The sequence below is a fragment of the Ictidomys tridecemlineatus genome, chromosome 12, assembly GCF_052094955.1.
Source record: "Ictidomys tridecemlineatus isolate mIctTri1 chromosome 12, mIctTri1.hap1, whole genome shotgun sequence".
Classification (NCBI taxonomy): Eukaryota; Metazoa; Chordata; class Mammalia; order Rodentia; family Sciuridae; genus Ictidomys; species Ictidomys tridecemlineatus.
The window spans coordinates 95,553,297-95,575,318 of record NC_135488.1 but is presented as its reverse complement, the minus strand read 5'-3'; the positions used below and the strand labels follow the sequence as shown (position 1 = coordinate 95,575,318).

General features: G+C 37.7%; 1 protein-coding gene across 7 annotated transcripts in view; it reads left to right on the top strand.

Moving 5' to 3' along the window:
- Ltbp1 (latent transforming growth factor beta binding protein 1) overlaps positions 1-22,022 on the top strand; it is a 386,831-nt gene that overhangs the window by 352,301 nt on the left and 12,508 nt on the right. For all 7 annotated transcript variants that reach the window (XM_078029401.1, XM_078029398.1, XM_078029399.1 and 4 more), the window contains 5 exons: positions 2,227-2,403; positions 3,128-3,214; positions 5,381-5,509; positions 6,192-6,332; positions 7,548-7,718. In XM_078029401.1, coding sequence (XP_077885527.1) covers positions 2,227-2,403; positions 3,128-3,214; positions 5,381-5,509; positions 6,192-6,332; positions 7,548-7,718 — 705 coding nt within the window. The remainder of the gene's footprint in view (positions 1-2,226; positions 2,404-3,127; positions 3,215-5,380; positions 5,510-6,191; positions 6,333-7,547; positions 7,719-22,022) is intronic.

The window sequence follows — 22,022 nt, the reverse complement described above, 5'->3', positions numbered from 1 at the left end:
CCAAAGAAAAGGCAAAATAATAAAGGTAATTTTGTTTCTTAGTTTCCATGAGTGCAACATCATAGAAAACTCGGTATTTATACTGTGTGTGAAATATATGTGTGTGTATGTATCATTTTGACATGCATGGCTTTGGAGAGAAGCCTGTGGTTTTTGATTACCTATGAACATAGCAGTCTTCATCGAGACCCTACTACATAGTATTACATTTTATAATAAATGCCAGACATACTTAGAACTATTTGTACACAAGGAAAAAGTGATTGATTCTACTTTTAGTACAACTGTAAACTAAATCTTAGTTTGTTAAATTCCATGTTGCTTCCTTGATTTGTATTTCTGAACACATTCATTAGTAGTTAGCTGCATTTTTAGGCCAGTGTGTGGGGGGGGATATTTGAAGAGAATTGTTAGTAGGAACAGACTGGAAATTTATTCAGAATGCTGGGGAAAAGTTTGCAAAATTTTCTATAGGGTTTTGTGTGAGGGGTTTAATAATAATTTAAAATACACACCCTTAGTTTCCAAAGAAAATTCCATGTCTGCATGACTAGGGAGGTGTGGTGGGTTTTATTCAGTTTCACACACAAGGGAATGATTGAGAACTGCTACATGGAAATCAGCATTCCAAGTTTTTTCCTATACACTTGATCTGTTTCCTGTACACTTGAATTTATCATCAGATAGTCCTACTAAGAGTGCAAGCCAAAAATCTACCAAAAGAATAACCAGCGAGTGGCAAGAATGAGGTGGCTGAAGGATCTTTTGATGTTTTCATTCATACTCTGTGCTCTGAGAGTTTGTACTTGAGAGGTTGTTTATTCCTTTGCTTGTTTTTTAATGCCACAATGGAACATTAGCTTTAGAAGAGGGGAGTAGGCTTTTTGTTGTTGTTGTTTGTTTTTGGTGTTGGGCTCAAATACAAGTCCTCATGTAGGCTAGGCAAATGCTCTGCCACCAATCTACCTCCCCAGCCCTCTGGTTGAATTTTAAGAACTTTTATTTTTAAAATGCTTTTAGCATTTAATATTAATCACATTTCCACGGTCAACTTGGCCCTGCCAAAATAAATATATAGGAAACTATTGTAAAAAAAACTCATTAAATTTTTCCTAACCTAATGATCTACCAACTTCAAAAGAAGGGTAACTAGGGGTTGACATTCAAGTCTCAGACTCATCTTCATTGGAAAATGTTTTCCCTTGTTCCCTGTAGTTTCTTTGGGTCTAAGAATCTGGAAACAATAGAGTTCTGATGAAATCATCTCATTAGAATTAATCTAAGTAATTGTAATGACAGTAGTCAGCTTTTTATGTGATACAGCATAAAATGAAAACAAGTAATAAATTCTAATTGGATCAAAGGCAGTCATTTGGACTCTATGGCATTTGGTAGAAAAGGAATTGGATTACTTTCAAGTCCAGTCACAAAATACGGATCAAAGACTTGTTCAAGGGTGTTGAGTCTGATAGAATTCAACCATTGGTATTATCTGAAAGTGGGTGGGTTTTGTTCTCATTTTTTTTTTTTAATCATTTTGTGTTTGTCCCAAGGAGACTGAGTCTGTTAGAAGGCATTTTCTTCTAGGACACACACATGAGGTGGGACTAGAACCCAGACTTGGAATTCTGTGCTGAGGCTTAGCTGGCACTCATTATTTCATTCAAAGCCATATATTTGCAATAATTTAAGTGGCTAGGTTTTCAGTGATGAAAGATTATTTTATGGGCTCCAGGTTACTGCAGTATTTTCCTACTTCTGCTGTATACTGCTCAGAAAAGATTGGGGGCATGGTTGATTCAAATAGCCACCGAAGGCTTCAATATTATGTGTGGCCCCAGATCTCTGGTCAAGTGTTGGGGAACATTTTCATTGATTTAAGTAGGTGTTACAGCTCCATAAAGAATGGCCCTGTGTTTGGCAAGAAAGTAGAGATGGAAACTGTACTCACAGCCAAATTTACAAGAATAAAGTAATTGGTTAACGTCAAAGGAAATGGCTTCGACAGATTTACACTCTTGGGGTGTGTTAGAAATCCACCAAAATTTGGGATTGAAGTGCATTTGTATCCTGAAGTGGAAGAGCCTGATGCGGAGCGTGGAAAGCAGTTAAGGATGCCATGAACACATCCTGTCACTCTTTCCCATGGCGGTTTCTGCTCTGTTGTGTCCTAGGTAGATCTGGGGTGTCCTCCCTGATGGTCCTCTTACTTTCTCTCCTGTTTAGATTTAGATGTGGACCAGCCTAGAGAAGAAAAGAAAGAATGCTACTATAACCTCAATGACGCCAGTCTCTGTGATAATGTGCTGGCCCCCAACGTCACCAAACAAGAATGCTGCTGTACATCAGGGGCCGGGTGGGGAGACAACTGTGAGATCTTCCCCTGCCCGGTCCTGGGGACTGGTAAGAAGCAGCCCAGTGTGACGTTTGCACTTGTGTTTTTACATGTGGTGTCCACGGGCCTCGGGAGGATTGCATTTTGTTTCTTGCTTTGAGGCCCTGGGATGATGTATTCACGGCCATAGTCGACTCGAGGGCAAGTTGCCTTATGGTGACTGTCATTCAGGGCTAGAGCCATCACCCTCTTCCCACATCAATATGAATTCTTCAACTTCTGTCTCTCACAGGGAGTGCTGAGACACTTGGGTGCTATCAGATGCTTTGGCAAAAAGATAATTGTTTTATTCCACTTTAAAATTAAGATCAACCTCTTTTGCCAGCCATGACACAGCGTTATCCATAAATAGAGCTTGGATATTTAAGCTAAAATTTTGCTTTATGGGCTTTTATTGATCCTTTAAAATACTAGACACCACAATAGTGCAAAAATAATAGTCATAATGGCCAGTTAAACATGGGTAAATAAAACATTGAAAGCTTTAAAAAAAAGTTAGTAAATTTATAAATAATATAAGTATATAAATAATATGGAATAAGTCATTAGATTTATTTGTAACTAATCCAAAATAAAGGGTATTGTTCTGAATTTATTTTCCTAAATTGCTTAAAGATACTGAATCTGGGAAAGTAAAACTGATTTTAAAATCTGCCTGCAGGGAAGATGTTGATTCTTTGTTTTTATTTTTCGACTTATTTGCTTTTTGGTTTTTGTCTGTTTTAAATTCAGCTGAATTCACGGAAATGTGTCCTAGGGGGAAAGGTTTTGTCCCCGCTGGAGAATCCTCTTACGACATTGGTGGTGAGAACTACAAAGGTCAGAGTCAAGTGGCTGTGAATTTGCAACACCTGTCAGAAGTTCTAGTTAGAAGTGTGGCTTGGGTTACACAGAATGAGGGTTCTTTGGGGCCATGGAAACTAATTACAAAGCCCTTAATTCTACCACTGAAGGAAGGTTTCTGGTCTCTGATCAGAGCTGAGGCTTGGGAGTCAGAACACTCATGGCTGTGTGACCATGGGAGGTCACTTCACCTTCTGAGTTGCTGTGTGCTCATCTGAGAGACAGAAATGAGGTTACAATGAGGATTAAGTGAGATAATGTGTGTAAACCACTACAAAATTCTGCATTGAGTTCATACTTAAATTTGTCCAGTTATCCTCGGGGTGTATTAGAAGTCATGTAAATTATGACCCTGTGAGTTGGGCCACTGGAATGTGTGTTTCTGTGGTCATCAATAGAGTCAAGGTTTGTGCCTTTTCAGAATTAACCCTTCTATTTCTAGGACCTTGTACTAAGGGCCACACATTCATAATGAGGAATGGAAAAGAAGAAAACAAAAAGTAGATGTTTTAGGACTGGGGATGTAATTCCATAATGGAGGGAAAGCTCTGGGTTCAGTCCCCAGTATTGCAAAAAACAAAACAAAACCCAAATGGAAGTTTTACACATTTAATGCTGCTATCATATAACTCTAAAATAAATATGCAGCCTCTTAATTTTTGTGAATATTTAAATGTATGAATATTTCCTCGTTAAACGCTTACTTTTGACATTTTCATGGTAGATACATTATAACCTTTTATACACAAAGTGATTGTTTTTCATTGTAGTTTAATATTTAAAACTACTAAGTGGGTGGAAAAGAGACTAATAATATTTTTATTGTTCATCCATTTTTGGAAAACGAGTGTTTGAATAATATGGAATAATTCAGTAGCTGGATAAGAAATTCCATTTGTGTTTTTAAAATACATCTATGGGGCTGGGGATGTGGCTCAAGCGGTAGCGCGCTCGCCTGGCATGCGTGCGGCCCGGGTTCGATCCTCAGCACCAAATACCAACAAAGATGTTGTGTCTGCCGAGAACTAAAAAATAAATATTAAAAAAATTCTCTCTCTCTCTCTCCTCTCTCACTCTCTCTTTAAAAAAAATAAAAAATAAAATAAAATAAAATACATCTATGATTTAGTCCAATTGAATAACAAGACTTGGTCTGCAATATGTGTCAAATGGTTTTTCAAGTTCACAATTATCACATACTATATTTTTACAGGGATGTAGTTAAATTTCACTTCATGTTATAGAACAGAACCCTAAGTCTACCATAAAGTCATCCTCTCTTATATAAAAATAAATGCCTCCTCACCCTGCCTGCACAGTGCTGGAAGTGGTTGGAAGAAGACTAGATTCAGATCCAGCCAGCCCTAAGTTCACTGCACTTGGCTTTGCCATTTTCCATGTGTGTGAATCTGAACAAGTCATCTGTGGAGTCTCTGATTTTTGAAATAGGTGCTAGCTGATATTAGCTGTGAAATGCTAGAACTGATGCTAACAAAAGCAGTAGATAACTTTTGAGCATTTGCCCATGCCTGAGTGTATACTGAGTCTGGCATGTGGATTATCTCATTTAATCCTTTCGATCTTAATCAAGGCAGTGTACCCTTATTTTCAGTTTATCATTGAGTAAATTTAAGTGATGGCCTGGAGATCTTAATTCTGTGGGGGAATGAGTCTGCCAACCCCCTTATGCTTTTGTTAGCTTATCTTTATGATCATGGAAGACTTTGATCAGGTTCCATCAAACTCATGTTGACAGCTCTATACATTTCAACTAGTGAATGGGCCAGAATGTACATTCCTAGAAAGGCACATTTCTTAAAAGGTCTATTCTTTAGAAAATATCCTGGTAACACTATGGAATCCATAGATTATTTCATCAAACTTAAAGTAATATCTCAGGTGCTGTATTGCAAATATACCTTCTCTGATAAAGTTTTTGGGTCATTGTTCCACAGACAAACCACATCTGCTTACATTTCTGTATCATTTCTGTATCTAATTTTAAGAATTTGTATATTGTGGGTCTTTAAGATTCTTTGGAATGTAAATAATATAATATTTCATTTGAAGCTCAATATTAATTTCTTCTTGTGGGAAGATTAAACTATCTCCTCTTTGGTATTTCTCAATTTTCCCCCATAGATGCCGACGAATGCCTACTTTTTGGACAGGAGATCTGTAAAAATGGTTTCTGTTTGAACACTCAGCCTGGTTATGAATGCTACTGTAAGCAAGGGACATACTATGATCCTGTCAAATTGCAGTGCTTTGGTAAGCGTTAAGAGGATATTGTATGGTGTGAAATATATAAATGGAAAAAATAAGTAATGCTATGTAGTAAAAACAATTTCTTTGAATCCAAATCACATATTAAAACAACGCATAAATGTTTCATGGATCTCTTTCTTAAGCAAGATTTTTGAAATTTAAGAAAAAAAAACCCCACCAACTATTTGAATGGATTTCAAACAGTTAATATTCAATGTGGAATTATAATTCCGGTCACTGGTATAACTGAAATGTCCTTTTGGTCTGTGGAGCCTCCTGCTTCATCACTCATACCAAGCAAGTGAAAGTCACTTTAAAATGCTGACCCAGACTCTAATGCTTAAAGCAGAAAACCATATACACTAGGCAGAAAAGCATAGAAAAGGAAATAACTTTAAAAATATCATAAAAAGGCATTTTATCTTAAATTTCAAAACGTATCCTGTCCATAGATGTTTTCTTTCCATATTTAATACCAGTGGTGGCGGCAACATTATTTTTGCAGTCAGTACAACTTATCGTTTTTAGAGTCAGAGCCGTTCTCTTTTGGATGATGATTTGTAGTCAATTAAACTTGCAGCAGCCTCTGGAATCTGGACTAAATTTAGCTATGTGCTAACTTGAGTAAGTATCTGAGGTTCAACTGATTGTTGATTTGCTTTAGTAATTTTTTTTTCCTCTGCAGATATGGATGAATGTCAAGATCCCAACAGTTGTATTGATGGCCAGTGTGTTAACACAGAAGGCTCTTATAACTGCTTTTGTACCCATCCAATGGTCCTGGATGCTTCAGAAAAAAGATGTATCCGACCAACGGAATCAAATGGTATGTTTGGATATGAGATGCAAACTTATGTCTAGATAAATACCATAAGGTTTGTGTTTTGACTAAAGTGTGAACTACTAAAATATAGAAAAATTGATTTATTGAATATTTTGAAATGACTAAAGTGAGATTCCAAGATGCATATGATTGACATATGAGAGATTTAATGTTTTGAACATACTCACCAACTGGGCAGCAGAGTAGCACAGAGCAGAAGACAGAGCTCTTCCAAGCCCGAGGTCATCATACTTGACCTTCAGAGGCAGATGAGGAAGACGTAAGTTCAGGGAAGGCTAATCAGGGACATACTGTGTCAAATTTGAGAGCTTTGGTAAGCTTTAAGACGATATCATATGGTGTGCTGTGAAAATATACAGATGGAAAAAATAAATAACGCTATGTAGTAAAAACAGTTTCTTTGAATCTAATCTAGAGGGAAAGACACAGATGAGGCTAGGTAGAAACAGAGGGTGGAGTTCTACAAAGTGGTAGAAAGCCCTGAAATCCATTGGTAGGAATCCCTGTTCATATCTGATGAAGTGGCATGCCATTAATAATAGGCATAGCTGGGCTGGGGTTGTGGCTCAGCAGTAGAGCACTCACCTAGCACGTGCAGGGCCCTGGGTTCGATCCTCAGCACCACATAAAAATAAATAAGTCAAATAAAGGTATTGTGTCCAACTACAACTAAAAAATAAATCTTTAAAAAGAAAATAACGGGCATAGCTAATCAATCAATCACCATATTCAAGAGATTGCTTTGGGTGAAGTCAGTTGAAAGGTAGAAAGATTAGAACTGAGGAGAACTGTTCTCGTCCAGGGTGCTGGCAGATGAAATGAGTAACAAAGCATGAATCAAAAAAGAAGAAAAAATTAGAGAGAAATGGTGGGATCCGACAAAGGAGTAAATGTGAAAAAGTGAAGACTGGAGGAAGTCTCTCAAGGACAAGATAGTGGGTCACTTTATAAGACAATGCCAGCTATGGAAGCAAAGATTTAGTTGGAACATGATGGGCAGTCTGAATTTTAGCTGGTGGAACGACGCTCAATTGGAGATGACAGAGGTTTCATTGTGGAAAGACCAGGCTAGATTCAGACTTTTATTTGGAAGTCACTCTTAGACGTAGGAATGGAAACTTTGACGCTCGCTGGCTTCCACCACAGTGTTGATGAAATAACAGTGCAATTGTCAAGGAACCATCTCTTCCCTTTTAGAACAAATAGAAGAAACCGATGTCTACCAAGATCTGTGCTGGGAACATCTGAGTGAAGAGTATGTGTGTAGCCGTCCTCTTGTAGGGAAGCAGACAACATACACCGAGTGCTGCTGTCTGTATGGAGAGGCCTGGGGAATGCAGTGTGCGCTCTGCCCCATGAAGGATTCAGGTAAGCCCAGATCCACTTTTTTTCTGCAAGAAACCTGCAGCAGGTTCTTCTCACCTCCTCTGGAGCCTGACATTTCTCTTTTATATCTTCACTCCTTGGGTCTTACTTCATCACAGGTGTGTATGTACATAGGATTGGATAAGTCTATGGCTTCGGGTTGGTTACCTGCATGCCAAACCCTGTCATGAATTTTTGAAACCATCATTCTATTTCCCAAAAGAATGATAAATGACCTGAAGAAACAAAACTCGGCCATTGGTGACATATGTCTGTGTATTTCCTAATACTTCATTTATTTTCTATAATCCTCATTCCTAGCAGTTTCTACATATAGCAAAATATATTAGATCCTTCTAGGTCAAAGTCCAAAATTTAACGTCAGCCTGTATTGAGAAGTACCTAACCTGACAATCCAAAGTCTGAAATGCTCCCAAAAGTTCAGATTTTAGCATTAGGGCTACTCAATTGATGAGATGTATGCAAATATCCCCAAATCTGAAAAACTCCAAAATCTGAAACACTTTTAATCCTAAGCATTTTGGATAAGAGATACTCAATCTATATAAGAAAAGGATTATAACAAAAAGGAAAGAAAGTAGAAGTAAATGAAAAATTATTTAAACAAATCTGCTTTCAAGTTTTAGATCTGCCATCAAATCTTTGGTCAAATGGAAAAAATGAGACAGGCTAAGGCCCCAGCTTTGTCCCACCTCCTAAGTGTTGGAGGGCGGCTAGAGGGGCTTGTGCCAGGTTTCCTGGCTGGGCTGTTCAGTGTCTGTTGGGTTGTCCACCAATGGTTCACTTCCCTCTTTACCACTTCTCATTTAAAAGAAAGGCACTTAAACGTGTTTGGTATATCATTTTGTGAAATTGATGTGTTAAAGCTAGAAAAACAATGTGTGGGTGTAAAATGGAGGGTTTTGTAATGAGTACATTCTCAGGATAGTTAAAAGAAGAAGAATTTCTTGAAGAGAGAAAATGCATAAACTTTCAGTTAATTCAATTAGAATTTTTCTTTCAAGCTATTTATTAATTAACTTTCTGGCTTAGAAATAACTTAAAACCAATGTAGCATGAAAAAAGAAAATAATTTGAAATGCCACAAAAAGAAAATGAATACCAGAGGTAAAAAAAAACTAATAAATAAAGGCATAGATGGCAGCCAGCTATTGGATCTGGGGCCAGATGGGCTGAATCTGAAATCTGCCACAGCTGCTGCGTGCTCAGGGGAAAATAGCCTCACCCTGCGCAGCTCATTTGCAAGGCTGGGCCACCTACTTCTCCCTTGCTGGGTTGTTTGTAAAGGCTGGGAGGACTTGGGCAGAACAGGGTGTGGTTACTAGTGCTTCTGTTGTCTTGTGCCCAAGAGGCAGATGCCCTAGGAGATGAAAGTGAAATTAGTAGAGTGAGCACTTAAGTTTGGGTCATTTTCTCACAATGTTCTAACACCTCAACTTTTTTTTCCTTTGATCTTTATGCAATATTTCTTCATTTTTAAAAAAGATACATGCTTCTTTTTTATAATTTCTTTTTTTAATATTCAGTTTTTTAGTTGTGGTTGGATACAATACCTTCATTTTATTTATTTATGTTTATGTGGTGCTGAGGCTCCAGGGCCTCGCACATGCTAGGCCAGTAGTCTGCCGCTGAGCCACAATCCCAGCCCTAATACATGCTTCTTCTAAAGAATAAATAATCAAAGATATTATGTTCCCTTCCACCTAGCCCTTCACAGGTGAACTTCCTACCTTTAAGATGCTCATCCTTGAAAGCTGGGTTTTTATCCCCTTAGATTTTCCTACACATTGTTGTATATTTATATAAGTTATTATTATGATATATATATAATATATATATATCATAACAGAATATTGAAAACTGAAATCAATGTCACCAGTCTACATTACACTTTGTTTTTTTGTTTTGCACTATCAGATGATCCCAATTTCAGCATCTCTGAAATTGGAGTCATCTGATAACCAATGGCACCTGAAAATGGCCACAGGCCATCCTGTTACATGTTAACATCTGGTAGATGGGAGGACATTTACCATCTGGGGTATCTTAAAATGGGTGAAAGATGGTAACTCGAGGGGCTGTGCAGAATCTGTTGTATAGATGCCCTGTGGTTCATTTACCACATCTTGTGCTAGCCATTTGTGTAATTCCTCCCCAACCTTTCCCCACCCCAGTCCTAATTTGCTGCTATAAATAATGCTGCAATGAGCCTCCACATAGGCACCTGCAGGAGTGCCTTAGGAAGAAAATCCTTATAAATAAAGATACTGGGTCAAGAAGTATGTATGCTTTCAATTTATTTCCTGAAAATATTGTAAAAGTTCACACTTACATTGGCAGTATTCAGAAATGCCTCCTTCTTCATTTGCTTCGATCAGTGTCTTTAAATTTTGTTGTTCACGCTGGGGACTGAACCCAGGGTCTCATGCTTGCTAAGCACAAACACTTATCACTGTGCTATGCCCCTAACCCCTTTAAAATGGTTTCTATCGGATGGGTGCAAAGGTAGTAGTCTAGGAAATTTGAACATATTTTTTCATGTTTATAGTTGATTTGTCTTTCTCAGTGAATTATTCATCATATTCTTTGTCCTTTTTTTGCTGAATTCTATGTCTTTTAAAAATTTATTTATAAGTTTTTTGTACATATTCTGTTTATAGCCCTGACATTTGGGTGACAGTATGCTTTTGGTTATGGGAACTCCTTTATGAAAAGGTTTGCATATATTTACATTTTATTCTGTCTCTAACCTAGTCCTATGATATAAATATTTAAATATTAAAATTTTAGTGCCTGTGTCTTTGATTAGGCAGTTCCTTTGATAATCAAATTTAATTGACTGAGTTTTAAAAAGACAACAAATATTCAACTAGGTGTCTCTGATCAAATGCATTTTTAAATGTAATTAAAATCTAAAGATAGTACAGTTTCCTAGTAGCATCAGAATATAGCTAAGGAATCAAGAAATGAATTTCAGAATAATTATCAATATTCTAAACATGAATTCTATTTTAAATATGAAATCTCTTCTAAGATGGATTTTACAATGGTGCATCAATTATTTTCACTGGAGGTTTTAAGAAACACATTTTTAATTGCAAATTCGAATGAATGAATGTGAAGAAATGTATACTGTATCATACTTTAGGTTCCAGGGAACACATTGGAAACCACTGTTCTACATGTGTCAGTTGGAGTAAAGGAATTTGTTAGGCAGCCCAGAAAGCACATTTATTTTATTAAGACCAGAATTATGGTGCTAGAACTAAAGTCAGGAAGAGTGTATCTGAGAGAAGTCCATGCCCAAGTGGAACAGGTTTTCCGAAGATCTGATGAAGAGTTGGCATTCCGTTGGTTAAACCTGATCTTCTAGTCACAAGTACACTAAACGCCTTCTGTTGGGCACATTTCTCTGCAATACTATAGCTGAGAGGAACCAGGGCATGGGTTCTGGAACCAAGATTGCCTGGCCCCGAATCCTGGCTTGGCAACTTCTTATGTGCATGACCTTGCTATCTCGTCTCTGTGTGCCTCAGTTTCCTCATGTGAAAATAACATCACCTACCTCACAGGGTTGTTTTGATAATTAAATACTCTAATAGTAAAGTAGTAAAATAAACATGAAATAGTGCTCAATATATGATAAGACTTTAGAAAATATAAACAGTTATTACTACTACTGCTAGGTGTCTCTTATCCAATGCATTTTCAAATGTAACTGAAATCTAAGGATCTTATAAAATATATGATTACATCATAGCACCTGTATATGAACTGAGGATTGACAAATGCATAAATAATTTTTCTCAAAATAAGTCTCTCTTCTAAACCACTGATTCATAACATTAATGAGTAGGTCAGTTATCTGGGGATTGTATCAAAAATCAGATTGCAGTTCATTGTAGAGGTCGAGGGTGCAGGATTCTGCATTTCTATCTAAAAGTTCCAAGCATCAATGCTGGTAGTCCTTAGACTACGCCATCAAGGCTCCAAAGACATTGAACAGCACCTGACTTTTTGTTAAAGCCTACTTTAATGCTGGTAGTTATTACTTGTTGAGAGGAAGCAAAGGTCCCTGATTCATGCAGAGTTAGTTTCTGTAAGAGGTGTGTGTTTTTGTATGTTCTGTGTCCAGCCAGCTACATCTTTCCTTTTGCGGGGGGATGAAGAATATGTGGATTTTGAAACTAACTCCTATGCTCATAATTCCTGTCTTTGTGTCTTTTAAGCATGCTGTTTCTAGATGTCTTGATATTGTGATGGACCAGATTATCTGTTTGTTAACCTTAACACTGGACTAATCCCACCCTGCCAGACACTGAACTTTGCATTTTCTTAGGAAGCAGCACAGCTTTGGGGAACAATTAGTTACTGATGGAAACAGTGCTGGTGGAATTTGAAGAATAAATCGTACCACTTGTCGTCAGGTTTGAGCATTAAAGTGCGGTGTAAAGTAAAGCTTTGGCTCTGGAGCTGGCTTTCACACTTCGGGTCCAATAGGTCACGGGCATTAATTCTTGCTAAAGCCGCAGCCATATCCGAGAATAGTGGTAGGTGGAGGAGGCAGGAGCGGCTGGCTCCCTCAGTGGCGTTCCCTGAAGTTAGATGGCATCTCGTGGGGTGGTGCTACATGCAGGGGAAATGAGTGGAGGGTGATGGATTGTGTTGGGGTAACTGTACATGAGGACAATTGCATGATTGTATAATTCAGTACATTTCTGGAGTCGCTTGAGATCTCATTTGAGTCCTTAGCTAAAGTCACCAAGGTCAAACAGCAGACTATTACTGGAGAAAGTTCCAGGTTATTTGTGGTGGTGGTCAGTTTTGCACAGTGGTCATAGATGGCAGCCTCCCCTCCCACTTCTAGAACTCTGGAAACTTCTCTTGTTCTATTCCTGCCCCTGCTTCTACTTCCTCTCCTCTCCTCTGGTCCTTCCCACTCTTAAAATTATTTTGGTAACTGAACTTCATTGGAAAGATCCTCAGATTTGATCTCTTTATCATACTGTCATGCGAGTCTCTTAAAAAAAAAAGCTATTAGGAAAACAAACTCAAGAAAAACAAGTCAATTACTCATAAATGAGAGAGGGTGGTAATTGATCTTTCCTGGAATTTTTTAGGACCATGCTAGAAGGAAATCATACAATTATTGGAACTTTGAGATCTTGGTGGATATGGAATTTATTGGAGTATGAATTTCCTGTGGCTTGGGTTTTTTGGGTCTCAGCTATAAAATAACATACATATAGTACTGTGCCAGGCACTGTTTAAAATACTCTCTACCTATTGAGATATTTAATTCTTCAAGCCACCTTAAGTATATAGTTATGTCCTTTTTCTGGAAGAGGATCTGAGTCACAGAAAGATTAGGGTAACTGCCATAGTCAAATATCATGAAGTGACAGCAAATCCAGGCATCCTGGATCTAGAATCTGTGTTCTTGCCACTTCAGTATTATCTGAGTCCCTTTTGCCCCAAGGCCTGGAGATACATCTTAAATAAATAGTGTACTTTAGGATACAAAAGTAACAAAGTGCACTACACCCTCAAAGGTCCTTAATAGTTCATTATGATGATGAGTCATCCTCAAAACTGGGTTGATGTCTTGTCATGAGAACTGTCTTCATACAAACTCTGTTTCAGAGTAAAAATTTCATCTACCTGAACATTTTTTTAACAATTTCTTTTCCTATTGGCTACTAGCTTGCAACCAGGGGAATAATTTTAGGATGGACATGCAGTTAAATATGTCACACAGTGTCCTAACCAGTCCTTCTTGGTGTTGCTGCCATATTGTTTGTTGCTGGGTGGGTAGAGTACAGATATTTCCCTGTGTGTGTCTGTGGGTTCACCGGAGGGGAGGGATGGGGAATGGATGTACTTTCTACATATTATAAAGACACATTGAAAATTTTTAAAAAAATTAAAGTGAAGAAATAGAAATTTAAAATTTTTTTCATGTTGTATGAAAAACCACCATTTTAGTTATAACAGTGAGCATAGCAAAACCAGAGTTGATGTGTCATCAAGTCTGTACCCCTGAACATATTGGTGGACATAATAGAGAATATATGTTCAGTCAACTAATGAATTAAAGCAAGTCAGTAATTCTTGATAAATCAAGATGACGGTGATGCTTATCATTTTTTAAATGAATTTTTAATGTTTTTTATTGGCACTCTTAAAAGTATAAACTTAGAATTTCTGTAAAACATACAAGACATATAAGGTATCTCACAGAAATAAAAATTTTTTGATCAACAAATGAAAGAAAATTAGGTACACGAGCTTTCTTGATAGGGCCTCTCTACTGTGTTGAGAGTGCCACCTATTGGTAATATGATATTCTACAGTACAGGTGTCCACCTTTGAAGCACTTGGTGTGTGTATTCCTGGGGATTGAACCCAATTCCTTGCACACTCTAGGCAAGCATGCTGCTTCTGTACTACATCATCAGTCCTTCTGAAGTGCTCTTGGTGAAATAGTTCAGGTATAGAAAGGTGATATTGGTTGTTTTTTTTAATGTCCCAAAGGAGACAGAAATGGCACAAAAGAAATTGAAAACTCTTACAAATTTTAAAGAAACATTAATGCTGATCAAAATATATAGAGAGGTCTGGGTCCTCTGTGTTGCAAGGAGAACAGTATGAAGATATGTATAGACACATCTAATTTAAAAAATTCTAGTTCTGGGAATTCATCCTATAGATGTACTTGAATGGTAGGAAGAAAAATATACTTACAGCTTAATAAGGAAAAATTGGAATCAATTCTGTCACTTGGGAATTGGTACATAAGTTATTGTGCATCTGTGCAGTATAAAAACTATGCAATCATTTTTTAAATGAGACTTATCTATAGATCCTAATGTAGAATGATTTCTAATTCACATTTAGAAAGGCATAAAATATATACTTGGTAAACCATCCCTTGCATAAAAAAATGGAAAGGAAGAACATGTTTAGCTAGATGACTTTATCAGTCGATCCCCTTTCTACTATTTGAGTTCTTTTTTTGCAATGTGAATGTTTATGCATTCAGAACAGTTTCTTAAATGCTAAAGCCACGAGCACTAGAATGGTATAGGAAAAAGGTCACGAGCTCTGGGGAAGATGTTGAAGGACATGGCTTCCACTTCCTCTGTGGTAACCCCAATGTGCTCTCCGAAAATAAAGGGCTCTCAGCCCTTGTTTTCCTCAAGATGTAAATTAAGAGAAAATTCTAACTAGGATTTGAACCCCGAGGGCAGGGATTAAGTGTAGTTTGTTCATTGCTGTATCCCCATGTTAATGTTGAAGGAATAATTTTTGAAAAATAGAAGAAATAGAAGAAAAAATAGAAGAAATAGAAGAAAAAAAGCACAAAGCTATGCTATAGATGTACACTTAGTGGGGATCTATTAAAGAAAGCTATGTCAGAATTCCTAACTTCCTTCTGTTTAGGTGGACTATTCTATAAGGGAATGAAAGGTATTTGTAAGAATTATTCCTACTTCTTGTTTTCCTAAGAAAAATTATTACTGCATGTAAGTTATGCACGTCTTACATTTTACAAGAAGAGATAAATTATCTGAATTGAACTCTCAATTATTTATAATTTACCTGTTTTTGGTTTTAAATTGTTTATATATTCCTTCATCTTATTATTTATTGAACACCTCTTATATATTAGACAAAGAAGTTTGAACACCTGTACAGTTTGTATCTAATGGAATGGAAAAGGAAATTTAGAATTAGGATATTTTTATTCCTAAATACTATGTCACTAAAATGTACAAATGACACCCTTATTTAATAAATTCACCATTTGCTATCACAAAATTTTAGAATACATTCTAATAGCTAATCTAGCTCAGTATGTCTGTAGAGTTTTGAAAAAATGAAAAGAATTTGGAATCTGCATTAAAACAGTTGGGGTAGTGATTTCCCTTATAGCCATACATGGCTCTTAATGTTCCCAAAGATCTAAATGTAAGAAGTTTCATAATACCCTTAGAGGTGTGAAGGAAGACAGGGATTTGACTCTCAGACTGAACTTGAAAAAATATTATAACTGGGCAGTAGTTGCAAAAGGCCTCTCAGCTGTCATGATTTAAAGGCTTTTCCAAGAAATATGTTTCCAAAGAATGTTAATAACTTTGGAACATCCTACATGTGAGACACAGCAAATGGTCACCGCCTCTGGGTCAGGCGGTCCAGGGATGTTGTGCTTTTGGCACAGGTCTCCCATTGCACTGGACAAGCTACTTCAGTCTCCTTTATCCAAAATTGAGGTCTCTTTGTGAGGTTATGATAATTCATACTGTCTTAGTATGAAAGTATTTATTCTTTTGATCAGAGATCCTGAGCATTATGATTCAAAAAAAGGTGTAGCTATTAAACCAATTGTAATGGAAAATTAAACTAGAAGGGTATAGAAGTCCTCCTGAATGGAGTGGCTAACGTGTCTGTGGACAGAATGTAAACACACTGTGCCCACTCAACAGGCAAGTGGTCCATCTCTTAGATGCCATATGGAATGGCCAGTAAGCAATTTATATTGTTCCTCATTTTAAAATATTATTGATTTAGAAAGCTTCCTTTTGCCCCTCCCAATGGAAAAGTACAAATACTTTTCCTTCTATAAAGGGATTACTGCAAAATCAAATTTAGTCATGAATTGTGCACATACAGCTCTTTGCTGTAATGTGATGATTGTTAGTTCTCCTTTGTAAAGTGGCATTATCCACACCTGCCAAAGGGGATCGATTGAGGGTTAATTGTGATGATGCAGGTGGGAGACTGGCACACAGTAAATAATACTTCATAGGTGTTAGTGATTATGATCAAAGCCTGTTCCAGGAAATATGTTGCACAGAAGCTTATTTCACAGGGCTACCTGGTTACGCAGTGCTAGAAGTCTTTTTGAAAGGAAACAAGAAACAAAAATGATGTACAATGCAAGGGATTCAGGACTAGCACAGACTAGAATCACACTGCAGACTTGTAGGAGAGCTCTGTGTGTGTCCTGCAGGCTCCTGAATTACCAGTTGATGGTGATGTCTGAGCAAGGCTTAATGCAACCATTTGCTGTTGGATTTTGAAAGAACATTTGACACATCCAATTTATAAATGTTAAAACCCAAATTTTAAGAGATCAGTATACCCATTTTTGTCATCCCAAAGTCTACTTTCTATGAAATAGATTTTTATGCTTTCATTATTTATGTCTCTGAGAAGAGATTAAACTTGTTCTTTTAGACATAACTTCTGACAATTTCACGAAGACTTTGGTCTTCACTTAACACGTTTTATGCATTTGATCTTAAGTACTTTATTTGGCTGAAAAGGGCAGCCCACAATCTTTTTTTTTTTTTTTAAAGAGAGTGAGAGAGGAGAGAGAGAGAGAGAGAGAGAGAGAGAATTTTTAATATTTATTTCTTAGTTCTCGGCGGACACAACATCTTTGTTGGTATGTGGTGCTGAGGATCGAACCCAGGCCGCACGCATGCCAGGCGAGCGCGCTACCGCTTGAGCCATATCCCCAGCCCCCACAATCTTAGTAAGCATTTTCTTCTTAAATATTTAAGCAGTTCTTGTAAATGTGGTAAATCAAACTTAATTACAACAAATTGAATTACCTAATAAATTTAGATCAAATTCCCTTAATTCTTATTCAACGCATATCCTAACTCTAAAATCAATTATATTTCAAAGTGAAGTCACAAAGCCTGTCTGATTATTTTATAGGATTCTCTTAGAAACAATAGATACCCATACTAATAAGGAAGAAGTGAAACCCAAAACTTTGTTGTTAAATTTTTAACAGAAAAGTGTCAGTATTCTCAGATTAATTTGCTCCATTATTTTTATAGCAGAACTGAGGTTACCCAGTGGAGAAATTCAAAACTGATTGAGTCAGTCAACAGAGAATTAAAATCAGGACGTGAGACCTCCAGACTCACAGTGTGAGTCTACCCAGCCATATGTGAGGCATAGAATGTGCTCTTACCATTCCCATGGTAATAGGGGACCCCCAAGTTGTTTCCATATAAGCTTTTTTTTTTTTTTTTTTTTTTTTTTTTTTTTTTTACAATCAGCATCTTCCGCTGCAGTAATTTTGGTTATGGTTTAGATCTGGAACATCCCTCAAAGGCTCCTGTGTTTAAGGTTTGGTCCCCTATGCAGTCATGTTCAGAGGTGGGGCTTTGGGGAAGTAATTGGATCAGGAGGGCTCTGACCTCATCAGGGGATTAACTCATTGAGGGACTCATATCTGATGGCATTATTGAAAGGTGCCTACAAACTGTAGGCAGTGGAACCTAGGGGGAGGAAGTAGGTCAAGGGTGGGGGCAATGCCTGGAAGGATTTATCCTGCCCCTCCCCACACACAAACAACCCCCTACCCTCCTCTTCCTGGGTGCCTTAAGCTGGGTAATGTTCCTCTTCCATGTCCTTCAGCCATGATGGGCCTCACCTCAGGCCCAAAATAGTGGAGCTGATCATATACTGAAACCTCTGGAACCGTGAGCCAAAATGAATCTTTCTTTTTTTAAGTTGCTCATGTCCCGTATTTTGGTCAAATCAACAAAAAGCTGCCTAACACAATTCTCAAAGTAATAAAAGGTCAGAAAAAAATAAAGCCTTTTATCCAATTCCCTTGGGAATCAGATCTACTCTTCTAAAAGGAGGGGCTCATCCCACTGGGCCTCCTACCACGCTGATGGATCCCAGCCAGACAGGGATTACGTGGCCCTTCAGAGCCTCTGTTCCTACACTGGGAAAAAGATACTGGACTTGTGGAAGGGATGAGACAAACGGGAACAAATAGCAGAGGAGGCAAGTACAAAGATGGGACGGAGTGAACTTGAAAAATACAAGAAATAAAGCTAAAACATGGATGTATTTTTTTTTAAAACCTGTGTTTTGGCAGGTGCAATGGATAAGGAAAGAAGTCACATTCTGGTTGTGATCATATGGCAGTCATTGATTAAAGGTATATTAGGAGAAAAATAAACATAGTTTGCCTCAGAGTCAGGAGAGTGGGAAAAACAAACCCCGGTAAAGGGAAATCATACTCCTTCCCTTCTTGTTAAATTAGTGAGGACAAAACTCTGCACCAGTGTCATGGAGTGAGTTGCAGTTCCCAAACCCGAGTTCCCTGGAGTACAGGTGAGTCAGTGAGTACGTGGAACACCAGTGAGGGAGGACCAGTGGGGATTGGTAGACAGCAGGCTACAGACAGCATGAACTCCATGTTGAAAAGTGGTTGGAGCCAATTGTCCCACTGTCCTCAACAACAGTCACCAGAGCAGTCCAATGAGAGGGGAGTTTGATGAACAGATTATACTTGGCGCCATGAGCACTTTTGAAATTTTAATATTTGTACAGCTTGGATTTAGGAGTGTCTCTTTGATTCCTATTTATTTTCCAAGAGCCATGCTACATGGAGGTGCTGGGAAAGTTATTTGGCCACACTACCATATAAAATATCCAGATTCAAAAATAAATTTCAATATGATTACAGTCTCATCAGTCTCACCGATGGCCTATTACAATCCAATTTTGAGCCAAAATGGAGAGATAAAGGCATGCATGTAAAGTAATGTGATCAAAAAACCCACTTTTAATTAGTAAGCAGTCTGATTTATCTCAAAAGTAACAACAGCTTCTATTTTCTCCTTTGAAATCAGGGAGTATGAATAGGCATTTGGTGTTTTAGAAATGCCCTTTCAGTATCATCTTATACTAAATAATTTGTTCTGTAATGAATTTTATTTTCACATGTTAAATACAATTTTCCTGAGGGTTTTTCCTCTTGGATAGGAGGGATAGTTGAAGTATACCCTAAGATGAATGGTGAAGAGTGGAGTAAGAGGGGATGCCTCTGCGCATGCTTGCTTAGATACCTCTTCGCATGCTTGTTTATTAAAGTCTGTTCCCTGATTGAGTTTTTTGTAACTCAAATAATGTGTATTGATTTTGACCTCTTTTTAGCCTTTTATAAGACAACTATGGATAGAACAAAGCTGCTAGCTACTAGCTTTTAAATGCTGACCTCAGGGCCAGAGCAGGCAAGCCTAGCAGAGTAGGGGTGAGGGAAAGTTTATCTGTTCTCTCTTCGGATAGATTTTTCCCTGGTTGATTGAGAGAAAAGCATGTACAAAGTGCTTAGAAAGCAACCAGGTTCTTGAATTTGCACAAATTTGTGGGGAGCAGAGGCTAGGAAGGTCATGGTTTTGCTTAGCATCAGTAGCCAATTCCTTAAGAAAGAAGCAAATTACAAAAAGAGTAGCTCATTGGGAGGATTCCTGACACAATGAAGCCTTCCTTTGTGCTTCCTTCTGAACTTCAAGTCTCAGTGACAGGCAGAGCTCTCATGCACTTTTGTGCTGGTTGCACACTGCTCAACCCCAGAAGATAACATTCATGGTAACCTCTGAGCCCTTACCAAGGATAGCCAAAGAAATCACTGCCAGAAGTAGAAGCTACTAGGACTGTAAACAGATCCAGGGGGAAAAGGAGAGTCATCTCAGGTTAAGGTGAATAGCAATGTACTTTTTAAAAAAATCATAAAAGAAAATCAGAGATCTAAAAATAGTTCCAGTTTTCTACTTAGCAGCAATGTCTTATTTCTTACAAGTGAATGAAAAACATGTTCATGAATAATCATATGAATTCTGTTTAGGGTTATTTTAATGTTACAGTAATTACCCCAAACTTGCTTTCCCAATAATGGTTATAGATGCAGAGAAATACCTTCATTTTCTCAAAACCTTGAGAGCTATATTTGATATTAATTTGATTTCTCTCTGCAAAACTTTGAAAAATAAGCAATGTTAAAATATACTTTAAAACATAATTGTCTTTATCCTCATGTTTTAATAATTTATTATTTTTAGTTAATGACTTGACCTTTGGAATACCATTAAGTGTCTCTAATTCTCAGTTTCCTTGGAGCAGAGAGGGAACCATGAGGTTACCCTGTGCCTGCTTCCTTTGGTTTGTTCAATTCCATGTCAATCAATTACTCTGAAAACCTCCAGATGGGCAGCACTTGGAGGGTAACAGTGCCATCTAGTGTTGATTATCTCATATTGCAGCTGCAAGTTTCAAGGACAGATTACCTTCCCATGGTTTTCCCATCCTAATGGTGAGAGTGTTTTCTATTTGGAATCATAGGATGTGCAAGTTTAGAAGGGACCTGGGGGATTTTCTAGTCTTGTTTTTTCACCTTACTGCTTAAAGGCAGGTTAGGTGACTATCAGGATTAATATATAAAAAAACACATTTTCCCCTGTATTTTTTTGCTTTTCTAGATTTTTTTTTCAAACTGGCAGAAAAACTCACATAACCTAAAGCATCCTAAGATTTTATTTTAAGCACATGCTCAGTTTCTGTTTTTAAGTAATTCTTAGTTAATGAAGAAAAAAATGAAATATACTCCTGATGGATAATAACTTCTCATTGACTTCTTAGATTGTCACTTCAAAGTGATATTCAAAGAGCAAGAAAGGGGCTGAACTGGTTTACCTGTCCTGACAGTTGATGGAAGAGGAAGTAGGTTGGAAATTCTTAAATCCAGGTTTTAAAACACAAAAGGAGCCTCCATCTGGGGATTTGTGCCCAACAAATCTCTGTGTCAGCCTGGCTCACTAAATAGCCATCTTTTGGAGAACGCAGGAAGTGGCTGGACTCAAAAGGGTAACATCAGGCGGAGGCTGGGGTGGGCAGAACTTGGCTGGTGTATGGCCATGAGTTTCCTTAGAGCACTAGCATTGCAGGAGTCCCACAGAATATAAACCCTGCCAAAAACTTTAGACTTCATTACTTCCCTGTCCTCGACAAGTACAATTTAATTGAACATTAAGCAATTTGATCTCTTTCACCTAATAAATCGAGCAAATTCAATAAACATAAATCCTGCTAATGATAGAGCTGACCCTGGTGGAGCTGAGCTCATCAGCATTCATGGTTATGACTCTCCCTGGAATTTTACTCACAAATGCTTATTGCCGAATGAAGTACCTACCTGATGCTTAGGGTCTGGGGAGCACATTTAATAATTTTCCTAGGGTGTCAGAAGGGCAGTGGTGGAATAGGAAGAACATGGTTTGGCAGAGAGACCACTTGAGGTTCAAATTCTTGACCTGACCTTGGGTAAGTAAAGTTATAAACCTTGGTTTTCTTATGGGAAACAAAAGGAGCTAATTACAGTTATTTCTTGGGTTGTTCTGAGATTTCAATGAAACTGTATACAGAAGGGCGTAATGCCTGGCACAGAGGAGCTTAACAGCGCATGTTAGC